At 39.3% G+C, this 24,447-nt stretch overlaps 1 protein-coding gene across 1 annotated transcript in view; it reads left to right on the top strand.

Moving 5' to 3' along the window:
* LOC306743105 (calsyntenin-2-like) overlaps window positions 1-23,859 on the top strand; it is a gene marked incomplete at its 5' end in the record, with an annotated part of 143,335 nt that extends 119,476 nt beyond the window's left edge. The window contains 10 exons of the mRNA XM_079225588.1: window positions 1,583-1,704; window positions 12,349-12,511; window positions 16,135-16,301; window positions 16,665-16,813; window positions 19,410-19,615; window positions 19,838-20,005; window positions 20,412-20,557; window positions 21,208-21,328; window positions 23,146-23,336; window positions 23,498-23,859. Coding sequence (XP_079081714.1) covers window positions 1,583-1,704; window positions 12,349-12,511; window positions 16,135-16,301; window positions 16,665-16,813; window positions 19,410-19,615; window positions 19,838-20,005; window positions 20,412-20,557; window positions 21,208-21,328; window positions 23,146-23,336; window positions 23,498-23,698 — 1,634 coding nt within the window. The 3' untranslated portion in view covers window positions 23,699-23,859. The remainder of the gene's footprint in view (window positions 1-1,582; window positions 1,705-12,348; window positions 12,512-16,134; window positions 16,302-16,664; window positions 16,814-19,409; window positions 19,616-19,837; window positions 20,006-20,411; window positions 20,558-21,207; window positions 21,329-23,145; window positions 23,337-23,497) is intronic.
* Between the last annotated feature and the right edge of the window lie 588 nt (window positions 23,860-24,447).

The following is a 24,447-nucleotide window of genomic DNA, read 5'->3' as shown; positions in this document are numbered from 1 at the left end:
GAATTGTCCTATCGTTTAGAATCCGTTATGCTCTGCTTTAGAAGTACTGGAAACTACTTAATTCTTACGTCCCTTTTACTAAAACATTTTACACTTTGATTTCCTAGTGTCCTCAGCATTAGAAAAAAACTATGAGCATATCATGATCAATAAAATAACAAGACAGATAAGCCAAGACTGGAGCCCACAATGGCAAGTGTCTTTGAAACTTTAAACTTTTTCCCCACTGCATAGCTGAACTGAGCTGCCTGAACTGTGTAATTAAGCAAGCCATCTGCACATTGCATGCTTTCACAATAGTCTCACAGATGGCTTATTAGCTTACGAAATGTGTGGTCTGATCTTGTAATACAAAACTGCAGAGTGGTTTGTGTTAAACCATCAGAATCTTAGAAAGCATTTTTTTTCATTGCAACTTTTTGGCTTAAGGATATGAATGGTACCAGAAGGCTCAGTGTGAAGGCCAGATCACCAATACTGTGTGGAAAAATGCTCATATATTTTATCCTGACATTCGTCTGGCTGAGCCTGGTGACATCAAAGAAGGGAGATAGAGAAAAAATAACTAGGTTGATGATTATTAAAGTCCCAGTGAAACAGAAGTTGCATTGTCTTTAGCTTCTGCAATAAAAAGTGGAAGGCAGGGCTTAGAGGGAAGCACGATGCACAGCTACGGAGGACTGAGGCTCCACACATCTCCCTTGTTACTTAAAGTTGCCCATTTATTGATGGATGTCTTAATATAATTGCTTTAAATAGGTTGGTCCTAGCTTATGTGAGCATATTTTGTTTTACAGGAATAAAAGATGATTGGATGATTGGACACTATGATTGGACACTATGATCAAGGCTGTGTTCTAAAAGGGCTAAAAGGGCATTGTTCATCTCAACTTTAAAGCTTTACATCTTGATAGCAATGTGTCAGTTATATCTCGAAATAATTGTCAGATTGTCAAATGTATACTTATTTATACTGACATGCCTTATTCTAAATCCATCATCCCTTATTTTTTACATTTGCATTCAAGAGTTCACACTGTGACAGACTTTAGCAGAATTATAAGTAGACCGGCCGAGACAATAAATGATAATATTAAAATGATCACCCGACCTTTAGTGACATGGTAAAAGAAATCAATGTAGACAGACTGAATGATCCTACATTTTCACAATATTGCTTTGACATTGTTTTGAACTGCTACGTGGGTCGGAAATGACAAACATCTGTTTCTGTGAAATTGTATTTAGAGGAGAATCTGTTGCACACCTTACATTTCATCCCTCCTCAAGCTGATTTATTTATAAAAGCAGAGCAAGTGGGACTCACTTCAATTGCCATCTTAAACAGACCAGTCGATAATCAAAAGACAGACATAACAGCAGCATAGACTCTGTTACCCTACTTTCGGTCATGCTGACAGCTGTGTTTTGATGTAGAGAACCCATCTGAGGTAGCTGAAAACAGTTTAGTCTTTCGCACAGCTGTGCTGGATGGCTCAAGAAAGAAATCAATAAGAAAATCTAAGGAGCAGATGTTTCAGTCTTTGTGTGACCGTGCATGTTTGTGATCTTCCCATTTCAGAAATGAACCGCCACCATTACTCGCTGTATGTCCACAACTGCCGCCTGGTTTTCCTGCTCAGAAGAGATTTCACTCAGGTTGACACTTTCAGACCTGCCGAGTTCCACTGGAAACTGGAGCAGGTGAGAAGTGTGTTTGTGTGAGCTTGTCTGTGTCCGATTTGGGTGCGAGTGTAGATTCAGGGTGACTTTCTACAGCAGGTGAAGGGCTACCATTATTTGTGTAGTGAAAGGAGAGGCTCTCCACTCTAATTACTGGAGGCCCTCCATCACTTTTTTCTCCTCGCTGAGGGAGATGAGAGGGTAGAAGACACTTTTATATTATGTACACACACACACACACACACACACACACACACAGGCATAGACCCAAAGTGGGAAATCTGTTTAGTTATGGGTAATAGCTCACCCAGCAGCAGATCACTATTATCTGTCATGCTTTTGGCGAGTAGTTGAACTAATTTGCAGTTACCAGTAACTGTTTCAGTCCTGTGGAAAGCCTTTCAACAGGATGGCCCCAGATGAAATTGCTTCAGCTAGAAAGATGCATATAATAGTATTTTTACTTCTCTCTGAATGTTGCACAGCGCTTTCCCTCCTGTTAATTATCCTCCAGATGTACACAATGGTGTACTGTAAATAACCCTTGCATTTCAGAGGACATTATGCACAGCTGGCAGTTATTTTAACAGAATATGAAGATACACATTTGAGGTTTTAGTACTCAGTGACATCTGTTTTTGTCCCCTCCATTGAAAATATTGCAATGCAGGGTAAGACCAGTGACTGTGGAGCGTGAGTCACATCAGTAAGGTGGATGCTTGAATGAGAATCATCCGGCTGAAGGGCGTCTAGTCTCTCTAGTTCACCTAGCGGTTACTAAGCAGAGATATCTGCGTGTAAAAAGAACAAAAATCCCTGGAGTACAAATTACATTCATGAGCCAATGACCTCTTGCACGGAAATCTCCCCTTTCCACAGACTATCCCCAGCTCACAAAATGGTTGATGTAAATCAAATAGTTTTCCTTAGGGATACAGCATATGTCCACTTCATACTGATTATTACAAAATGCTTCATAATCACAACAAGATCTTTGGAGTTTTTGCTCACTAAGCAGATTAAAAGAGATTGTGTCTTTCCATGTATGTGTGCTCATCATGCCTGTGTTTTTTGTTTTCTTGCATGGAAATATTAAATTCAAGGCTTTGGTTTCTTGTGTTATGCAGTCCTTCCTTGTCAGCATGCACACATCCCAGTGTGTTTCCCAGGCATCTGTGCTGGTGTGTACCTTCCAACCAGGTGGTTGTTTGTTCTAGGTCAAAGGTGGATTGAAAAGTGTTTTTCTCAGGCCAGTGTTCTTTTCTCCTGAGGCCCATGAAGGTGGCTGTGACAAAGAAAAGGGCATTATTCTCTCTCTCACATTCTCCCGGGTATCCCATTTGCTCCTTTGTTTGGATCTTGCGAAGGACCACGGAGGAAGCATGTAGTGCAGTCAAAGAGAATATGTGATGAGTTACTCACCAGTACAAATCACTTGTGCAGAGACTCTCATTAAATATGAATGGAAACTGGTCTGAAGTACATGAGAGGCATGAGAGGCATGACATCATCGGTGCACAATTGGGCAGAGTGAAGGAAAAAGAAAATACTCTGTATCATCACTCTGTGACACAGTGCAGTTTGGTGTACTAATCATTGCTAGTATGCTTTTGTATGGTAGTGGCTCCCTGCATATTTGAGCATGGTGAGCCATTACTACTATATTTAGATCCGGGTGAAAAGAGTGAAACTTGGTTGAAGAATTTGTGTTATTGTTGAATCACGGTGCAAAATGGCAAGTCAAGAGAAACCACTTCTTTTTTAATGTGAAAAACTGACATCAATATCTGATTAGTGCCCCGGAGCAGCAAATGGTATTTTACGTCAAAGAGCACTGCACTATGATATTCTATTTGGATCTTTTGAAAATGTGCGAAGCTTAAGTGGACTGTATAACTAGTGAAGTGATGCAGGCACATTTATCTCTTAAAATATTCTTTTACTCTAAAACTGTTGTGATTGTATGGATATGTGTATGTGGTTATGATTTGCATTTAATGTATTTCATAAGATACATGAAACATCTTTTTCCATTCCATCATCAGCTTTTACTAGCAAAAATATAAAAATTACTGGAAGTGTAACAAATGTGGAAAAAAGCATGGGCGTAGTTAACAACATAAATTAGGACTGTAGATTACCCATCTCTAGTTCCTGATATCACTGCAAAGTTACAATGACAGTTGATGGAGCAGAGCCATCTTTAGTTGCGCCTGTGCTTTTCCTGTTATGACAAATCAAATGCTGCGAAATAGCTCCCCTTTTCACTCATTCACTACTGATAGACACTAAATAGTTGACTCTATAGTGAGTATATACACTCACAGGTATACTATTGTGTTGCATGACTGTAATTCAAGCATCTACTCTATAAAGGGCATCGCATTAGGATATTGGTAGTGCCATAGACTCCTTTTTGTTCCATTGTGGGATTTTTTGGATGGCGACTAAATATTCAGAGACATTCAAATGTTATGGCATGATATGACAGTTAATATAGTGTTGAGTCGTTCAGACCATAAAGCGTAGTATGCTTTGGGGAGGGCATACTGGGATTAAGCTCTATCCGGCGTCACTACGTCACTCCTCCATCCCAAATATGGTAATTCCGTTCATCGGTTACAAAAACAACAACAACATGGTGATGGCCGTATTTAAAGATGGCGAACTCTAGACAGTACACAAACAATGGGTGACGTCACGATGACTACATCCACTTATACAATCTAATGGTTCTTAACCTTTTTTCAGTGATGTACCCCCTGTGAAATATTTTTTCAGCAAAGTACCCCCTAACCAGCGTGTTCTGGGCCTGCCTAGGGGTACACAGGCCTAACACACATGTAAAGGGAAATAGCCTTGGCAAAGGTGGAACAAGGAAGGAACACAACAAGGCAGGTGAGGTATTTAAGCAGCAATAAATCAAATGTATTGGTAGTTTGTCATTTAGTAAAAAGGTAACTCAACATAAATGGAAGCAAAAGGCCTCAGGGTCTCAAAGGCCAAAACAACAAACAAAAACCCCACACTAGTTAGAACACAAAGTATTTCTTGCCTATCGTAGAACAAAGGAAAAACAATACTGACCTCCCTGTCTAGCCACAAAACAGAAGTGACAACAAAAATGGCAGAGAACCGCTACACAGCTTCCCCCAAAATGATATCAATAGTAGCCTGCACTCAGGGACCATACAACCCGCAGGTCCGACGGCTCGCAGCTCAGAGAGGAAGAGAGAGAGGGCACTGGTTCTATGGTTGCGCAAAGCATTTATGGTTGAAAGTATTGAATACTGATTAAATAACCATTTTAAAGGATTTTTGAATGGATGCTCATTTTAACAATATTTCTTATAAATCTCACGTACCCCCAAGGGTACACTCACCCCCATTTGAGAACCACTGGTCTATGATATTGACACTTTGTTTCACATGGGGAACAAATTAGAGTCTCCTGGCTAAAAGATCGCTGTTTGATGGACCCATCTATGTCCCTTGTGTGATTTTAGAAAGATTACGTGTCTAATATATCGTAGGCATTGCTACAAATTCTGGATGAGACCAGCCTGTTACGTTATACATTGTATTACTGTGCTACTGGAACCATTTGAATGTCATATCAATACTTTCTTGTTCAGTATCTCTAGTAACAGGTATACTAAGGAAAATGTAATATAAGGATAAAAGCTACTACTGCCTCAAAGTTAATAATGAGGGCAAGCTCAGAGAGTAGGAGACACTGCTGAAAAATGAATGTGGTGGATAGAGAGTAGAAGGAGAAGAGGTAACTGTGGGGTGTCACAGCTGCTTCTTACTCTCCTTGTTCCTCTAGCACTTAGAAGGGACACTCAATGGCTTCCGCTGCAACTCCATTTAGCGCTATTGATTTTGCAATTCTCATCCTGAGAGGGGAGGGGCAGAGAGGGATGAAAGGAAGCTGGAAAAAAAGAGGGTGAGAGATAGAGGCTTCCATTTTCCATGTCGATCGAACACATTGAAGGAATGTATCATCTGACAGTAACCCGCTCACACACACACACACACACACACATAAGCACAAACATATCTTTGAGTATGTTTGTGAGGTACACACACACACCTACGATGCTTATTGTCCTTCCTCTTTCTCAGCCTCGGTAATAGAGTAAGGGGTGGATCTCTCCCCTCTAGGCACACTATTTACTCTCCTTGAGCCTAGTAAGCCTATCAGTTCAATCCAGCTGTTCAAAAGATATTCACTCACAGTCAAAAAGTCCTTTGCAAATCAAGATTCATTCTTCTATTGTACTGTAAGCCAAAGATGGTAGGAATGGGTCAAACATGCAAACAAAGTCACACAAAGCAGAGGCCAGGGAGAAAAGTAGATAAAGAATAAGCCATTATTCAAGCATTTGTATACCTACGGTTCAAGTTTGAACAGCGTTCTAAGGTTACCCAACACTGTAAGATAAAGAACAAGAGTGTTTGTGATGTGCCATTGATTTAAACCCTTACAAATAAGGTTGTATTTACTCACAGAAGGGCACTTATAGATAGAGTAAGAAGAAGAAAAATCTATGCAAACAGAAGGGTCAGAGTTGATACAATAAACTGTATTTTTCTCAGTTTTCTCAGATATGAAATTTCAGAAACATTAGTCGAGGGGTAAAGATCATTTGTGTTGGCAGTTGTTTCACCGTCCAAGATAACTGCTCTATTGACGCGGTAGATCATGCGTTGTGAATCAAGGATGAATTTTCCAATTTTGCCAATTATGCTGCAGACCCCGATATTTGTCATTTATGACAGAATTCAATTGTCAGAACTAAATGTTGGAGTTTTACAAAATCTCACTCATTACTTTTCTATACAGCATCTACAATAATGTGCCGTATCTGACTGCTTATATTGTGCTAGTTGTGCCACGGCTTGTTCTCTGTCCTGTGTTGATTAGAAGCCTCCCTTTATTTCCGAGGAGATTAATTGGAGTGTGTGTGTGTGTGTGTGTGTGTGTGTGTGTGTGTGTGTGTGTGTGTGTGTGTGTGTGTGTGTGTGTGTGTGTGTGTGTTTGTGTGTGAATGTGTGTTCCTTCTCTGCCTGTTTGTTGTAGATACCAGAGATTGAAGTTCCTATTCAAAGAGTGATTTAGTTCCACCTCAAACACAAGAGACTTACTGATGAATGTTTCACCTCAGTTTTAGTTATTTGTAATTCAACAATGTGTATAATGCCTAGAATGCCGTAATCAATATAACAAAGACATTAGAGTACGTCTTTAAAGGTCTAGGCAAAAAGTGACCGAGAAGATTTTGAGCGTTGCCTGCAGCGTATATTGCTTTTTTTTCGGGCTGCTATTTTTCAAATGACCTCATTTGAGAGCTCAGCTGTACTTTGTCTGCTTTAGGCACTTCCTACTCTTATGTCGAGCTGGTGCATCTCACTAAATGTATGTCTTTGCAATGTGTTGTCTGGTAAGAGAGTGTGTGTGTGTTTGTATGTGTATGAGGCAGGGGGCTTAATGTCACTGCCTGCTATAGACCACTCAGCAGACATGCTGAGGCGAAGAAAGCTTTTCACATTGACCTTAAAGCCTGGGTAGATTTGTTTCTAAGCAAATTATGCATTTTATAAACTAACATTACTGAATTGTGGAGTTTTTAACCCTTTTCCTGTTTTTTGGGCAGGCCTGAAATCACGGCTCAATGGCGCACTGGTGCCATACTTAGCAACCCTTCCCCTAACTTAAAATAAAAATGTAGAGCACGAAGCATCAGTTTTGCTGCTCAATCGCGAGTTACAATCCTTACATTCCACGTCTATGGCTCGTATTGGTGTATTGGCCATCTGGCAAAGCGTAACAAATCCCGGTGGGCATGTGGACAATTAAAAAGGTTTTTACTGGCTGTCCGGCTCTGTCTGTCTCCTTTCCTTTTTTTATGACTGTGAAACCTAATTTATATACTTGCCAATTTCTTTTCTCACTTACATCTGATTGAGTGATTTCTAAAACATTTTCTGTCAAACATATTTTTAATTGTGCTTTACCTATAAAGGTTACACATTCTCAGAATTCATTTTCAATTCAGACCTGCAGGAAAACACAATATCAGTGGCAGACATGTTAGGTAATGGTATGCCTCACATTGCTCTCTGTTGAGCTTTTTCAGCGGTGTCACTGACAAGAACGTTAATTACACATTATAACATATTGTCGCTAAAGTGAAGCTGATGTCGTCTATGCCCCACTGTGGCACCAAGGTCCACAAGCAGACAACATACACCAGTTCAAAAACCATAGATGCCACTCGTTAAAAAAGGGCGGCTTCAACGGACATAATTACTTTTTCACTTTTTGACAAATGGGAGCAGAACATAGTCACACGTCGCCATTATGCCAAAAGTGCAGACATAAGAGAGGCCTGTGCAAAAATGTTCACAACTGAGCGTACGTGCAGGTATGAACCCAATAATAACACTTGGAGGGTGAAGCCAATACGAAATAGAATAAAATCTTCCAGATAGCTTCCCTTTATTAACATACTATGATGAAGTTGAACTTTGCCTTTTTTATTATTTTTATTTTGAACTCATACTAATCTTCATTGAGATGTTATTTTTTTACAGTTGTGACTGTTGTAAGTGTGCACCTTACAATGATGTGTTTTATATAAATGCCGTTGAGTATGTTAGCAAAGCTCTTTTCCTTTCTTCCTTTCCTTTACTGTTTTTTTCTTTTCTTTTTCTCTTTCTTTCACTATCTGTGTCATTATACCACCACACTGACAGATAATAGACTTGCATCAATAATGCAGTGCTAAAACAGTGGCAGAGGAGAGCACAGGAGAGGCAAGGAATGTGAATAGGAGCAACGGAGATGAAAAGGGAAACAGAATAGAGGCGCAAGTTAAGAAAGAATGATGAGGTGGGGATAACATGAGAAGGAAAAACAGAAGAAAGTAGTTCAAACAATGGAATATGGAACAGGATGATGAAAAAAGGAGGAAAGGAGGGATGGTGCCTATGGACAAGGCTTCAGATTTCCTCAAATAAAATGCTAAATTAACAGAAAGTAAGCAATCAATATGTTTGGAGAGGACAACAACAAAAATGCTCAAGGAACATCCTTACACATCATTATACCCTTCACATCAGAAAACAGTGTTGTGTTCAGCAGTTACTGTCACATACAATAGATCTGAATATCATTATACTGTATATGGTTTGTACCCATCCATAAAGAAGGCTCCTCCCATCCCAAACCTCTCCAATGTATCAAAATAAACTTGACCCCATTAAAGGACTTCTCAGCAGCCTGCAGAATGTCCTCATTATTCTGTTTATGTCGGCAGATTCAAAATGCCCACATTGCTATCTGAGAATAAGGTATTGTGTTTGCGTTTCTCACCAGCGATATGCACAATAAGCCAATCTAGTTTATTACCTGAATCCTATAACCTATGTTCCGCACAAAAGAACATTTGGGAATCTGCTCTCCTTGTAGTTGTTCTAATGCAAAGGGTGCAGCTCCTAATTGTTTGCCAGAGATCCTTTGGGTGACAACCTAAATTCAGCCTCCAGACTATCTCGCATTTTCGAGGTCCAATTGGCTCTTAAGATCTTCTTTCTTTTGTGCAGATGTAATAGCCTCTCGTAAATATAGCAGGGCAGATTTCCGCAAGATAGATGAGTTTATCTCTGGTGTTTTATTCTCAGCAATAAAACATTGCTTATTGCATGGTAATATACTCGACAAAGGAAATCTGGCTACGTAAGGTTGGGTTTAGTCGGCAGCATCTGCAAGCTGAGGGCTGGAGATGATTGCAGTAATAGAGAAATTAGGAGTGTCTGGATATTTATTCTGTAGTTTTATATCTGAAGTACAGAGCACTCTCCAAATTAAGAGTATAGAAGATAAAAGGAAGAAATTGTCTACCCTCATTTTTAACAATACCAGGCTCCAGGAGCTGGAACTAACTCCGTGCAAGTAGTGTATATGAATTCAAAACAACATCCCAGAAAGCAACGCATAGAAAGGTAGGTTCTTTGAACCCTTTCGATCTTAATATTTAGGACAATTAATGGAAGTCTTTCATCTTTGTCTAAATTCAGTGAAAATACTTAAAAAAATAATCTGTTAGATTCAGTGATTCAGACTCAGTGACTCTCTCTCTCACTCTCTCTCTCTCTCACACACTCTCTCTTTCTCTCTCTCTCTCTGTCTCTCTCTCTGTCTCTCTCTCTCTGTATTGTAGGACCTCTCTGGTTATTGCATTCATCCTTAGCAGGCCTGCTCGGGGACCAGCTCATTACAGTGTTTCAGCATTCATTGTCTTGACTCTTGTTACACTGTTGAAGAGTATAACTACTTTCATGCTCCCACTAATGTGCCTTCAGACAAACAATGTGAATACAAACGTACCTCAGCTGCTGATGGTATCTACTAATGATGTGTATGTGCGTGTGTTAAGTTTGTGAGCATTTGTATGTGGGCAAGTATGATTTCTCAAGTTTGGACAGTCAGCAACATAAACATTGATTGCTTGATTGGATTCAGAATTTTCAGAAGTTTCCTTAATTATATTACACATACGTTATGTGCACATAATTGTTTACACGACAAGCCAATTAGTAAAGTTGATGTGTAACAAGATGGCTTGTGTTCTTGCCAACAATATTTTATTATGTACACATTTATATTAGAAACGCAGCATTTATATTTGTTGTTTCTGTTATTGCTTGGAATAGCTTAATCTGTGTACAGCACAAGAATATGAAAAGCAGAGCAAGTTACAGCCAGATGAAACTGGGCCTTGAACTGTGGGGTTCAGATATACTAGCTGCCATATAAGGAAGCAATCCATGTACAAAAAAAAGGGAGAGACACTACTTCCTAAATTAAACATCCCTGGAAATTCTTGGTTGCTCCAACACAAGTCTTAACCTCATTAATTCATATCACAGCTTGAATAAACTATATCTGTGTGTGTGTGTGTGTGTGTGTGTGTGTGTGTGTGTGTGTGTGTGTGTGTGTGTGTGTGTGTGTGTGTGTGTGCGTGTGTGTGTGCGCGCGCCCGCGAGCCTGAGAGTGAAAATTAACAAAATGAAAATCTATCTAGTGTTGTATCCTTTTTCTGATGTTCCTGTCTGTGCATCTCAAATTAGCAGTTATTCTCCTCTCCAGTGAAAATAGATTGATTGTTTGCAGTTAATTCAACCGAATCCTTCACTGATTAAAGAAGAACAGATGCAACGGTCATAACAGGAGAAACAACAATGCGAGGAATCCTTTAAGACTTCACCAAGTTGCCAAAGACTTTAAAACTGTAAAAATAACTTTAAAAAAGAAGTACACTTGCAGTTTAAGTGGTTTGAATTGACAATATCTGCGGCAGATAGCACTCTGACACTCGTGTGTTGTGGCTTTCGGGATCCTGTGTGTTATGTGTCATTCATCCTTTGAGCCGGTCAAGAATGTGAAAGAAGCACATATTTCTATCCTACTCTTTCACAGCATATAACATTTTAAACGTAATATGACATAAATCTTTACAGAATTGGAGCCAAGCAAATTACACCTTGTGCTGGTTTCCAGCAAATGCCGCATTCATTTACTATTTAGCTCACCATTATTACCACTTTATTTACTATAGCCATTTACTGACTTGTCAATCGTATTCATGTCACCGTCTAAGTCATAATTACAACTGAATGCGGACATGCCTGAAAAAATGTATGTACCGTATAAAGTGCTATATTATCAATGCGCATGAGTTTGAACCGAACAACTCCAGATGTCTGGTCATGAGAACCCTCTTAAGTCAGAGACGAGTGAAAATCATTCTCATCTTTACCTTCCATCCAACATGAAGTGAACACAGAGAAACACATATAGACAGGCAAAACACATTTTAACTATTGTTAAAGTGTTTCAGTCATTCATGCAAAGTTCCAGCTTCTAATTTGCAAAAACAGAACAAATATTGCATCATGTTGAGGTCTGGCAAATTATAATGGGCATTTTTCAATATCTTCTGACATTTTATTGATAAAACAATTGTTGATTACTCGTGGAAGTAATTTGCAGGTTGATCAATAAGGAAAATAATCATTAATTGTAGCCTAAGGACATCGAAGTGAAGTAGAAATATTTTAAGATATTATTGCAGCCCAGGAAGGTGGAAAGAGTTTGTGACAAGTTCTTCAAATTTTATTTTTGTTGTTGTGATGGCTAATAAAAGTTGCCTCGCACTCGGGTCCTCCACAGCCATGTTTGTCACTCATTGCGTGATTTTAATAAACAGCTCATTAGTCAAGAGCCTCATTAGCAATCTGACAACAGAGAGCATATGATTCAAAAGAGGAGGAGAGGAATTTATTGCTCTTTCATTTACGGTAGAAAGTCGGCGAGCGTTCAAGGATACGCCTTCGGGTTTCGACTGCATGCTTGAAGTAAACATCATCATCTTCATAACAGTGTCCTTATAAATATAATCCTCCACGGAAAAATGCTCCAAACCTAAATAAGACCCCAAGAAAAGAGATGTAGTTTGCGGAGTAATTTATTTTTAAAGCTGTCCTTTTTTTGTGTAAGTGCAAACCAGGAATATTTACTTATTTTATTGCATAAAGTGGACACATCGCAAGAAGTACTGCGGCTTAGTAACCTCATAACATATCTCTCCTTTACAGATCTGTGACAAGGAATGGCACTATTATGTGATCAACGCAGAATTTCCTGCTGTCACACTATTTGTGGATGGGGTGACCTATGAACCCTACCTGGTGACGGATGACTGGCCGATCCACACTGCAAAGATTCATACACAGTTGGCTGTCGGAGCCTGCTGGCAAGGTCAGTTGTGTGTGTGTCTGTGTCTTTCTAAAATGCACAGTAGCTTAGAGTGATGCAGATATTTGTCCTAAGCTGAAGATGCTGAAATCAGGCAGACTCGGGACACAACTGCTATTAAAGTGTGTTGTTTGGATTGTTTCCAGCTATACTATATAATCTGACAGTTGCTTTATATGCAGCGGTCTATTTATTGGTTTATTGGTTATGGTTACAACTGCTTTAGTATTGTAAATGCTTGTTGGGAAACCAAATAGACAGAGTGGTACAACAAATAAATAAAAAAAGAATGAGGAAATGTCTTTTAGAAAAACTATAAATTGCTTTACTTATGCTTACTTTATAAAAGAGAGTGTTTTGATCAGAAACTCTTACTACAGAAACAGAACTGAGAACAGAGCAGGCAATTAATAATGCATAGGTGTTATAAAATATAATGTATTTTCTTCTTAATATGCTAAAGAGAACAACCTGGAAAAGATGGAAACTTACAGTATGGCAAACATAGAGAACTAGCATCAACAAAAAGACACAGCAGCCAAAAGATGTTGAAAATTACATTTGAAGCACAAACAGACATAGAGAGAGAGAGAGGAAGCAGGAGACCTTCTGTTAAGATAATTAAAGAGATTTAGATTCATGCCCCGGGGCTGCTAGTATTTCTTCTTTGAAATGGAGAGTCACGAGCAGAGTGGGTATCAGACAGGAAATTCTGCATGTCAGTTCCAGTGGCAGGGAAAGAGAGCAAGCAGTGATCACATTGGAATGAATAACAGCTACCCTGCTGCCTTGTTTATGGCTGGAATAATTATAGAAAAGTGGTTTACAGGAGAGCAAAATGAGACTGCAGTGATCCGTTCTGCAGCTTGCCTAAATCACACTCAAAATGCTCACCAGCATCCTCCAAAGCTTCAATCCTGATGACATTTTGGTTGCCATTTAAATTTCTTTTCATCCTCTGCCTGATTGCAATTTTCTTTTTGTCGTCATCACTTTCTTCGATGCTTCATACAGGCCTTTCTTTCTGCCTCTTTCCATGAATCTCTGATTGTGAGAGAAAGCCCTGAAGGAAGGATTAGCTGGAGTGAATGGAGGACAACTTTGCCAGCTATTACATCCCAATGAAGCCGCTTCAAGCTTCACTAAGCCGCAACTGATAACTTTGCAGGCCATTAACGAGCAAGATTGCCTTTCAGAGTCTCTCATTTATCCATGCCTTTTCCCCAACAATCAACAACATAATGATGAGACATGGGATATGAAAGGCATTCAGACCGTATTTTCACTGCCCTGAAAGCAAAAAAGAAGACGTGTGTTTCCAGAGAAGAAATGGTTTGGTTGTTGTTGGTTTCTTAAGCAGTTTTCCGTAGAAACAAGCTGTTTGGATGATAAATGTGTGTTTGCCATCTCATTTAATGTGCAACAGGAAAGTGGGTGTCAATCTTCAAAACAACCCTCAGACTACAGTATACATATACTTAACTAACAACGCGTAGAGTAGGCATCAGGAGTCAAAAAAAAAGTTTGACATTAGGTGGGTAACCCCTACACAGAAATAGCCTCAGTGTTGCTACAAGAACATGATCAAGTGTTTTTTTTTTCATCATAGAATATTGTCTTGTAACAAATGATGAAGGTATAGAATTGCTCTTGAAGTTATCAGTTATCAACCAAGCTCAACAACACACACTTTTTTTTTGCAATATGTTAATTGGCTCTGGTTGTGATCTAGATGTTAAATATTTCCATTAAGTAAAGTAGTAAGAATGCTTAAAGTTGTGACTTTTTGAACTCCTATACCTTTATGATTCAGATTGACGGAGTTGAGACAGTAGCTGCCTCCAGCCCCATGCTGGCTGGCTGGTACTGTAGCTGTTGTTCACAGTAATATCGGCTGTTACTGTCTACCGCTCCCCTGAGCCTCGCTGTACAGAATAGTTCAGTAGAGTAGAGGAGGAGAACATCCAGGCTGTGTTTCAGTAAGTGGGTTAGTAACCTCAGAAAACGAAATGATTTAGTAAATTTCAGGAACAGAAGAACATACTATATATTCAGTATAACAGTAGGGGATTTTGTTGCAGCTGGTTTTAATATGGTTCGGTCAGAAGTATAATCAATGATTCGGACAAAAATATACAGATTTTTTCATACCTACATTTAAAATGTTGTATTACATGGGGTTTATCTGTAGTTTCCTGGAGAAGTAGGTGGATGTATTCAGCATGAATCCAAAATTGGTTTGTGGTCTGCCATTTTGAAGCCTTGAGTTAATTTTGGTTTGTGGCCGTTGCCGTTTTTTTCACGTGAAGGTGCAGCTAAGACATTTCATGGCAACCAAAAGGTTATAATTAACTTTCATGACCTGAAAACACACTGTGATAGCATTAAAGAAAAACCGAGACATCTTCGAGACCGGACAACGCCGCGGTAGCGAGCTGTGAGTCACAAGGAAGCTAATTGCCATGCTTTCATTTTTCAGACCCGGAGGTTGCTGTGTGCAGAAGTTTGTTTTTATCATTTTCAACAGAAAACATAAAATCTCCTTTTAAGAATGTTTTATGTTCTGTGCCCTTTTTTTTGTCAAATTCTGTTTTATGTTTTTGCTTTATTTGATTATCATTATATACCAAAACTAATAATACTGTGAAGAAATTATTTTCAATGGGACAATATACAGTAATATTTTTAAATCGGTCTCATGAACATGTAAATGTGTAAATGGTTGGTGTGTGAAAAGGATTCATAGGTGGTATTTTGGGAAAACTGTGAGTGCTTTTCCCTTGGAAACATACATAATACATGTTGTCTCTTTTAACCTGCAAAGGCTCAGTAAAAACAGGTTTTAAACCAAAAGTTGACTCTCAGACCAGGAAGTGAAAAATAAAAAGTTGAAGTTTAATCAAGATTGAAAACAGGTCACAGTCAAAACCAGGGAGGCAAGAAGCATGAGGCAAATGTATCCGATAGGGGATCAGGCTCCAAAAGGCAGTCAGAGAAAAGAAAAGAAACAACATTAATCCCCTTGGGGAAATTCTTCTCTGCATTTGACCCATCCCTGGATAGGGAGCAGTGGGCAGCCCTTTGAGGCACCCAGGGAGCAGTTGGGGGTTCAGTGTCTTGCTCACTTCGACATGTGAGCTATGGGGGGACTGGGGATCGAGCCGGCTTCCTTGTGGTTGCAGGACGACCACTCATCCCCCTGAACTACAGCCGTCCAAAAAAAAAGGGCTGGGATGCTGTAGGCAGGAGCAGAGCGTATACGATTTGGCAGGTACTTAATGGGCGTGGGCCAGTATATATGATACTGGGCTAATGGAGAAGTGGGAACAGATGGGTGCAGGAGGTTAGGTGATGGGGAATGGCAGGAATTCCGGGGTTACTGCAGGGAAAGTGGTAGCATCTGAAAGGACAGGAAAGTTAATACATGGCCGGTGAGAAAAACAGACAAGGAAACTGTGAGAATAGGAATTGGCTAACATTTTGACATACCCAATCTGTGTCTATCCAACTGACCTTTTCCCCCCCCTTATCTCCTCTGCCCCTTTGCACTTCTGTCCTTAAACCTCTCATATCACACTTTTCCATGTTCTTACTTGTGGTTCTTTCCTTTCCCGCTCTCCCTTTAGGTGGTGAGGTAGGGACCCCGAGGTTCACCCAGTATTTCCATGGCAGCCTGTCAGGTCTGACAATCCGACCAGGCCGCATTGAAACCCAGAAGGTTATTTCCTGTTTGCAGGCCTGCAAAGAAGGCCTTGATATCAACTCCCTTGAAAGCCTCGCTAAGGACATTAAGGTGTGTGAAAACACACATCTCTTTGTAATTCTATCTCTGTTCATTGACACAATAAGAAGTGAGGACTGGCCAAAATGTCTCCACTTTGCAAAAATGTCCTCAATCTTAAGGTCCTCACAAAGATAGATGTACGAGTTCACTTACACACACCCTCAGACCCACTTACTCCAGCCTTTGATTGGTAATAACTGATCCCACTTTAGCGGTACTAGAGGATGTAAGACACACAGGATGCTACTCTATAATTATGATGTGAATATCATCAAGCCAAGACACAAATAATGCCATTGAGCTACAATATGAACACAATTGTTTCAACTGGAATATTCTTTGAGTACAAATAGTATTTGTTTGTGTGTCCAGTTCCATTTTAACCCCGCCCAGTCTGTGCTGGTGGTGGAAGGAGAAGATCTAGACAGCATCAACACAGCCATGTCAAAAGTCTCCTACATTAACTCTCGCCAGTTCCCTACGGCAGGCCTCCGGAGGCTACACATCACTACCAGCGTACAGTAAGTGCATATATACTTATACTTATATACTGGAGAATGCATAATCACTCACACTTTGACTTTTTTACATTCCAGCTCTACATTCAATTAGTTTCACCTTTTCACATTCGCCGTAGGAGCTTCCCAGTTCAGTTGAGAGCGTATGGCCTTGCACAAGAGCACATCTGGAATCTTTCTCTTTAGAGAAAAGTTTGAGAAATACAGTTTTTTGATTTTCTGTTTCTGTAATGTTTGAATCAGATTCAGAGACATTAACATTTTAACCTGCCACTCACGTGAAAAGCCCCAGAAGGGACCAGTTGCCATGACTCTCATGTTGTCATCATAGATACGGTATACAAAATAAAATAAAATAAAAATTATATAAAGGTCCATTCACTAATGAAACATACAGCTAAATGGTAAAAAACTAAATAACACAAAAAACTTCCAAAACCTATATTGTATATTAATCAATGCCATTGTATTTAAAATGTAGCTACTGAAACAGCAGAAAGCACATTCAACCGTATAAATATAATGTTTAAGTACAGATCTGCTACTCGCTTTTGTTTGTTTGTATGTGTGTGGGTTTGGTATTCAACTCTTTATGACACACGTGTTTGTTGTGAAAACTAATGAAGCACATTATGCAGGTATTCTGTTTGAGGGACCTATCCGGTTGTTGAATAAAGTGTGAGGTCTATAACAATCCCTAGAACCCTCGTGTGAAATAATGCTGTATATAATACATACAACCAGTTGGTCAATTTAAGTCACTTAAGTCACAAACAGCCAGAGGAGTGGTGGTTAAAAATTAAATGAAGGCTCTGTTGGATGTGTCTATCTTTGTCTTTAAGCCACAGAACTCCCAGTGAGAGGATGGATCATTAGTGTAAAAACTATTAAACCACTAAACAAAACAGCTGGCCGTTGAGAACATTAAGCCTTTGGGTGAATGGGAACACCATCTTGTGAGCGTCTACTTGTCCTTGTTTTTTGTTTCCTTTTCTTTCTTTCTTTCTTTTATTACCAGCCCCGGCAATGTGTGGCGTTGTGACTGATGGGATCCCATTGCAGGATGCTCGTGTTTGCCGTCTGTTTTTCCTCCATGTGTCTTTCTGTGATTCTGGATTTTATTTTATTTGAATTGACTTCGTCCTCTCCCAAGGATGGTGATATTAGACGGTCTGTTTGTCCAACATTTGTCCAAAGGATATTATTTTGAGCATTGCCGGGTTGCATTGTTTCAAAATCAAATTACAAACCGTTTGGTCCACACGACAACACATTCATAAAAATGTCTGTCTTTTCTTAATTTGCAATGGATATTCAAAGGATTGCTACTAATCTTTTTGGCGACACCAAAAATAACCTCTTAATGCCCTCATTAGGCCAAACTCTCTTACACACAAGAAATATGAAAATCTAATAGACAGGTAATTGGCTGATCCCTTAACCTGCTTCTGCTGGCATAGCTGGATTTATTTTACCAGTTGCATAATCAAAAAACATAATGTAACCATATGTGTGTACAGCATATACTGTTAACTGTATGTCATAAAACAACCATATGCAGTGTACCTTTAACAAGAGAATGAAAAGGAAAATACTTCTTCACAACTGCATCATATTGAACGTAATATGCTTGATTGCATCTTTGTGTGTGTGTGTGTGTGTGTGTGTGTGTGTGTGTGTGTGTGTGTGTGTGTGTGTGTATTGGAGCACTAGTTCATGTGTCTGTTGCCGTCTCCACACCCATCTGGCGCCTGTTCATTTGGTGAGCAGCAAACGCAGGCAGGTCAAATCAGCTTAGATGTGTGCTGGTCGATAAAGTGAGGCGAGCTCGGAGAGCAACAATACAGGCTGTCTAGCTCTGAACAACACTTCACAGCTTCCCTTGTGATAAAGACAGATAGATCCGCCTTTGCACTCAGCAATAATATGTCGTCCCATTACACATTGTTGATAATTATTAGCATCTCAAACAAGCCTGGCTGAATCCAAGACCTTAAAAGCTAACACCTGTCTTGTTATTTCATGCTTTTTGTTTTTTCAAATGGGCTATTTTTCCTTTTGGAGATGTATTCCTCTATGGGAAGAGGTCAGCAACCTCATGCAATTTGAAGACCCTGAAAACTTATGTTCTCAGTCAGGTTCTTTGTAAGTATGATCAGGCTAGTTAGGCTTTGACAATCAAATCTGATCAAACCCATACCCACATAATCCTGATGAAGCAGTTTAGTTTTGTAGTGTTAAACACAAACAAAAATAACAGGTGTTTTTTTTATACCATAACTTATTATTACAGTACTGCACTATGTTTTACAGTACAGCACCATTTCTCCTCCCAGAATACAATCTTTTTTTATTTCTCACAAGAAGTGTATTTTCTGCATTTTATGATCATTTGTGTTCATTTGTGACTAACATGCCGCAAATGCATAAGACATATAGTAGTAATAGTAATATCTAAACAGATGAGCAGTGGAGCAGTAACACTGGTGCCATCTCGCCCGATAACATCTCTCTTCTTCTGTGTGTGTGTGTGTGTGTGTGTGTGTGTGTGTGTGTGTGTGTGTGTGTGTGTGTGTGTGTGTGTGTGTGTGTGCGCCAGGTGTTTCGGTGAGGACACGTGTCTCTCCATCCCAGACATCAAGTCAGTGGTTATGGTCCTGCCGCCCAGTGAACCGAGGATCACCATTGCAGGATCTAATCGGCTCGTCAGGCCTGTCAATGACCTGCGGGCCCCGCTGGGTGTGGCACCCTTCAAAGAGCTTCACATCACCAGCACAGTGATGAAGGGAGACAGCTTTGGTGGATGTGAGTGGACAGGATTCTGGCGCTGTTAGGATGCTCTCATTTCCTACCAGCCTTGTAGCAATATTTCAGTTAATGTTAAAGAAAATGTATTTTTTAAATAGCTGTATGAAGCATTACTTTATTTCCAATCTTTTTTGCATTTATGTGCACTGGATATATCTAATTTGAAATCTGCATTATTTGCACACCAATTTTCCTGTAATTTTGTGTCCACGCATACAGCCCACAGACAAGGTGTGATGGAGGTGATGCATAACCTGGACTACTGTGATGTGCTGGTAATTGGGGAAGAACTGAATTCTGAGAGAGAGAGTTTGGAGATTCATCACAGTGCCTTGTTAGGAAAACACTTGGATGCCACCAACTCCACCTCTGGAATATCAATATATGGTAGGGCTACCACTCTGGCAAGAATCAGAATCAGAACCATTTATTGCCAAGTATGTTTACACATACAAGGAATTTGTCCTGGCGGGAGGTGCATAACATTTAACATTTAACAATAAACATTTAACGATAAACATAAAAAAGATTGCAATTAAAAGGGAGCATGAGCAAGAGGGATGATTTGTAGCTCTAATGCTATATGCTGGGAAGACATCACCATCAAATGCACCACCTTTCCACCTTAAAACCTTTGCCCTATAAGATGAACATCCACACTCTATAGAGTAAGACAGCTGTAAAGGTCCCTGCAATCTCCTGTAATAACATATTACAACTGACACACAGGGCTGTATGACATATTTTAGACTGTAGTATATATAACCTGTTGTATTTTCCTGCGTGTTACAAGGTGTGGACTCCATGGCCGACTATGAGCAGGCACTGAGACAGGTACGCTACAGGAACTGGCGGCCAGCCACCCTGAGTGAGAGAAAGTTCAGACTCACCTGTTCTGAACTCAATGGACGTTACACCAGCAATGAGTTCAATTTGGAGGTCAGTTTGATGTATTTTAATTGCCATTTCATTTTTTATTTTATTTATTTTGCACAATTCAAACGATAACATTTAAAAAATAAACAAACATAACAGAAATAAATTAATATCAAAGTGCAGGAAGAGACAAACAGCCAACTGGGCTTATTTGAAGCCTCCAACTATATCATATTAAAACTTTACAAAATTACATAACAACATAAAACATAAAACATAAAATGAAATATGCATACGACAGACAACAAAAGAAAACAAAGAAAACAAATGTAATTGTGTCGAGTGTGTGTGTGTGTGTGTGTGCATGTGAAAGTAGTCATGGCTTGGGTTTGTTCAAGGATGTTAGATTATACCCATGCGGTAATTCCTAAGCAATGGTAATGCTACAAGTTCCCATGAGTGAACATTTCAACTCTTCTTTACGCTCTTCTTCTTTTCATGTCCTTTACTGTTTATCGAGTCCCTGTTGTCTGTCATTTATCACTGTTGCGCTTCTTTTTTTCCGTTTTCTTTGACCTTGCTTTTGATCGTTCCTATGCTCAGTCAGTTCCTGTCTTGCATCATCTTTTTATTTTCTTATTTTTGTTGCATAAATTATGGTCCACCTTCTTTTTCCTGAGGATAATAGTCTTCGTCTCGCCTTTGTACTGTAGGTTAGTGTTCTTCACCACTCAGCACCTGTGGAACATGTCAATTATATGGCTGCCCAGCCTCAGTACATGAGACCTGTCCATCACCCGCTCATGATACACGCTCCCAACTCGCACATGTCAGGTAAGCCACCAATGTCATTCAAATGTATTCTGTGGTGGAGATTTGGTGCTGTCAGGATTTTTGCATTCAGACTGGTTATAAGTCACTATCAGTGGCATTTGTTTTTATATTGAAAGAAATATAAAAAAGAAAAGCGCTATATAAAATTGTATTATTATTATTATATAGATATGATAATGGCAATAATGATGTATATCTGCCTACACTTTTTTTCTACTTCACTAAAAGCGAACAATGAGGCTTAAAAGAATCACATTACAATGGATTATTGCAATGATTATAATGCATTATAAAATTATTATAATGACAACTTTGAGAATTACACTCATCGTTGCATAAAAATGTAAATAAAAAAAAGTTTACGATACTTCAACTCGTAAATCATTATAAAATAGTTTATAATCTGTTATGATTATTGTTATACAGCATTATGAATATTCATGAGTGCTTATAACTAGGGTTTGACCGCATATTGATATTATTTCAATACTGTGATATGAAACTAGATACCATCTTAGATCTGTATATTATAATACGACATAAGTGTTGTCTTTCCTGTTTTTTTTGGCTGCAATGCAGCAAAGTGATGTAATTTTCTGAACATACCACTGTCACGGAGGGGGGAAGGAGAGGACCCAAATGCCAGAGCAACGGTTTCAAAGTAAATTTATTCCAATAAACAAAACTTAGGACAGGCTTAGGACGTGGAAAAAACAAAAACAAAACCAGGACTCCAAATGACAAGGACAAGACTACTCACGACGAAACAGCTTACAGGGGTAACAGACGGGGGGTAAACCAGTACAATCCAACAATGGGACAGAAGACAAACAGGGTTTAAATACAAGAGGAGGGTAACGAGGAAAAGGTGGAAACACTGAGGGCAGCACAGATGAAAGGAATGCACAAACAGGGAACAGGGCAGACAGACAATCACAGACTATCACAAGGGATGAAGTGCAGGAACACAGAGGACACACAAGACAAGGGCTTCACAATAAGACAGGACACCAGACAAACCAACATCGTGACAACCACACTGTTCTCGCAGTTCTATTATTTGCCTTTTCCCACTTAGTCATTATATCCACATTACCGATGATTATTTAGCAAAAATATTTTTGTGTAAATATTTTGTAAAAACCCCAATGGTCAACCCTGCAATATCTTCCCAATGTCAATATCAAAGTATTTGGTCAAACTATTTCATATTTGATTTTCTCCATATTGCCTTCCCCCACTAATAACTATAATTATACAGTGCTATAAGTGGACTATCTAATCCATAGATATGTTTATAATGTATTATAGGCATGGGCACCAAAGAAAGTGCCACCAGATGTTTTAACCGGTTGATCATGTGCTTATTCTATACCAGCTTTCAGCAAAACATATTTTAACCAGACAGATGCCACTAACTTTTCAGTCACTTGCTGCCTAGGAGAAGCTGTGTCTGTTAGTCTGTCGATTATTTGGAAATGAAAACAAAGGTGAACATTAACAGTTATCCTACATGTCCTACAGTTCGTACATGTAAACATCTATTATACTTCCATCCTTTAAGTTCAGTTTAGACACACAGTGCTGTTGTTACTGCACAGTATATGGACTCAGATCCTCTTTCAAAATGCAATGCATGATTATAACGGCCATTTAGATTTGCTGGCCTTCTTTCTCAACTTCAAATAAGCAGGCTAAGATAAGATCATTAAACTGGGGTTTGCTCTTTTGTAAAGCCTTGTCTAACTAAGTTGCTGCAACCCCAGACAAGAATCTACAGCTGTCTATGTGTATATTATATATCTTTTCTCCTTCAGGAGCAGCACCGCCAGCAGCCACAGCAGTTATTGTGGTCTGTATCGCCGCCCTGGTGGTGATTGTGATCATTGGCGTGTACCGGATCCACGCAACGCATCAGGAGGGTTCCAGAGAAGATGAGGAGGAGGTCAAAGACACTGAGGAAGACTGGGACACCCCTGCACTCACCATCACTGTCAACCCCATGGAGGTTTGACTACCTTTTTAAATTTAGTTTTGAGGTGTTTTACTCCTTCAGACTGCTCATTTAAAGACTAGAAGATGAGTTATCTTACAAATAGCTCTATTACATTTGATCTCACTGTAAACTGAGCTGAGGAGACCTTTACTAAATCACGCTTTGTTTTCTAGAACGTAGGAGGAGCTCAGGCACATGACAAGGAGGTAAAAGAAGAAGAGCGTGAGGAGGAGGAAGAAGAAGAGGATGAGGAGCAGGTGGGAGGAATGACAAGTGCCGAGTCAGACAACAGTGATGCAGATGAAGAGGATGGAGAAGAAGAGAAGAAGCGGAAGGAAAAACTAGAGTGGGACAGTTCCTCCATAACATACTGACCACACATACATATATATAATAATAATAATGCATTTAATTTACATAGCGCTTTTCTTGGTACTCAAAGTCAATTTACACAACATTACAATGTCCTAAAAAGTATGTAATAAAACAAGTATAATAGTAAAACAGATACAAAATAAATAAATAAAAACAATAAGAGCACACAGTCATACATTAAAAGTCGTTCTGAAGTGGTGGGTTTTGATTTGTGTTTTGAATGTGGAGAGGACAGTGCAGTCTTGGATGGGTTTGGGGAGAGAGTTATGATATAACATACAAACATTCGTTACATAGCTCTCTCTCTCTCTCTCTCTCTCTCTATCTCTCTCTCTCTCTCTCTCTCCCACACACACAAACACACATAATGCAGACATTCCTTCATGCTCGCTACAAGTAGGGCCGACACACGCACACACACACACACACACACACACACACACACAAAACAGAATCTCTGATCAAATTATTTACAATCTGTTGCTGAAAAAACATTTTGAATCTTCCCACGTTGTGGTTTTTAATGACACATCTCGCTCTGCTGGACAAAGTTAGAACTACAGAACCAACTGCTGGAAAACATTGTCTGTGCATATGTATACTATTATTCACATCTCAGTCAATTAAGCTTAATATAGAATAAATATCAAACAAGCACAGTCTTCTCATTATATGTTCACATGTATGTGATGAAATTACAACTAAACTCTTGACTATAGTGACAACAATAAAGGAACACAATAATGTG

This window comes from Taurulus bubalis, assembly GCF_910589615.1.
Source record: "Taurulus bubalis genome assembly, chromosome: 1".
In the NCBI taxonomy this organism is placed as follows: domain Eukaryota; kingdom Metazoa; phylum Chordata; class Actinopteri; order Perciformes; family Cottidae; genus Taurulus; species Taurulus bubalis.
The sequence above is the reverse complement of the archived record's forward strand: the minus strand, read 5'-3'. Positions and strand labels throughout refer to the sequence as shown.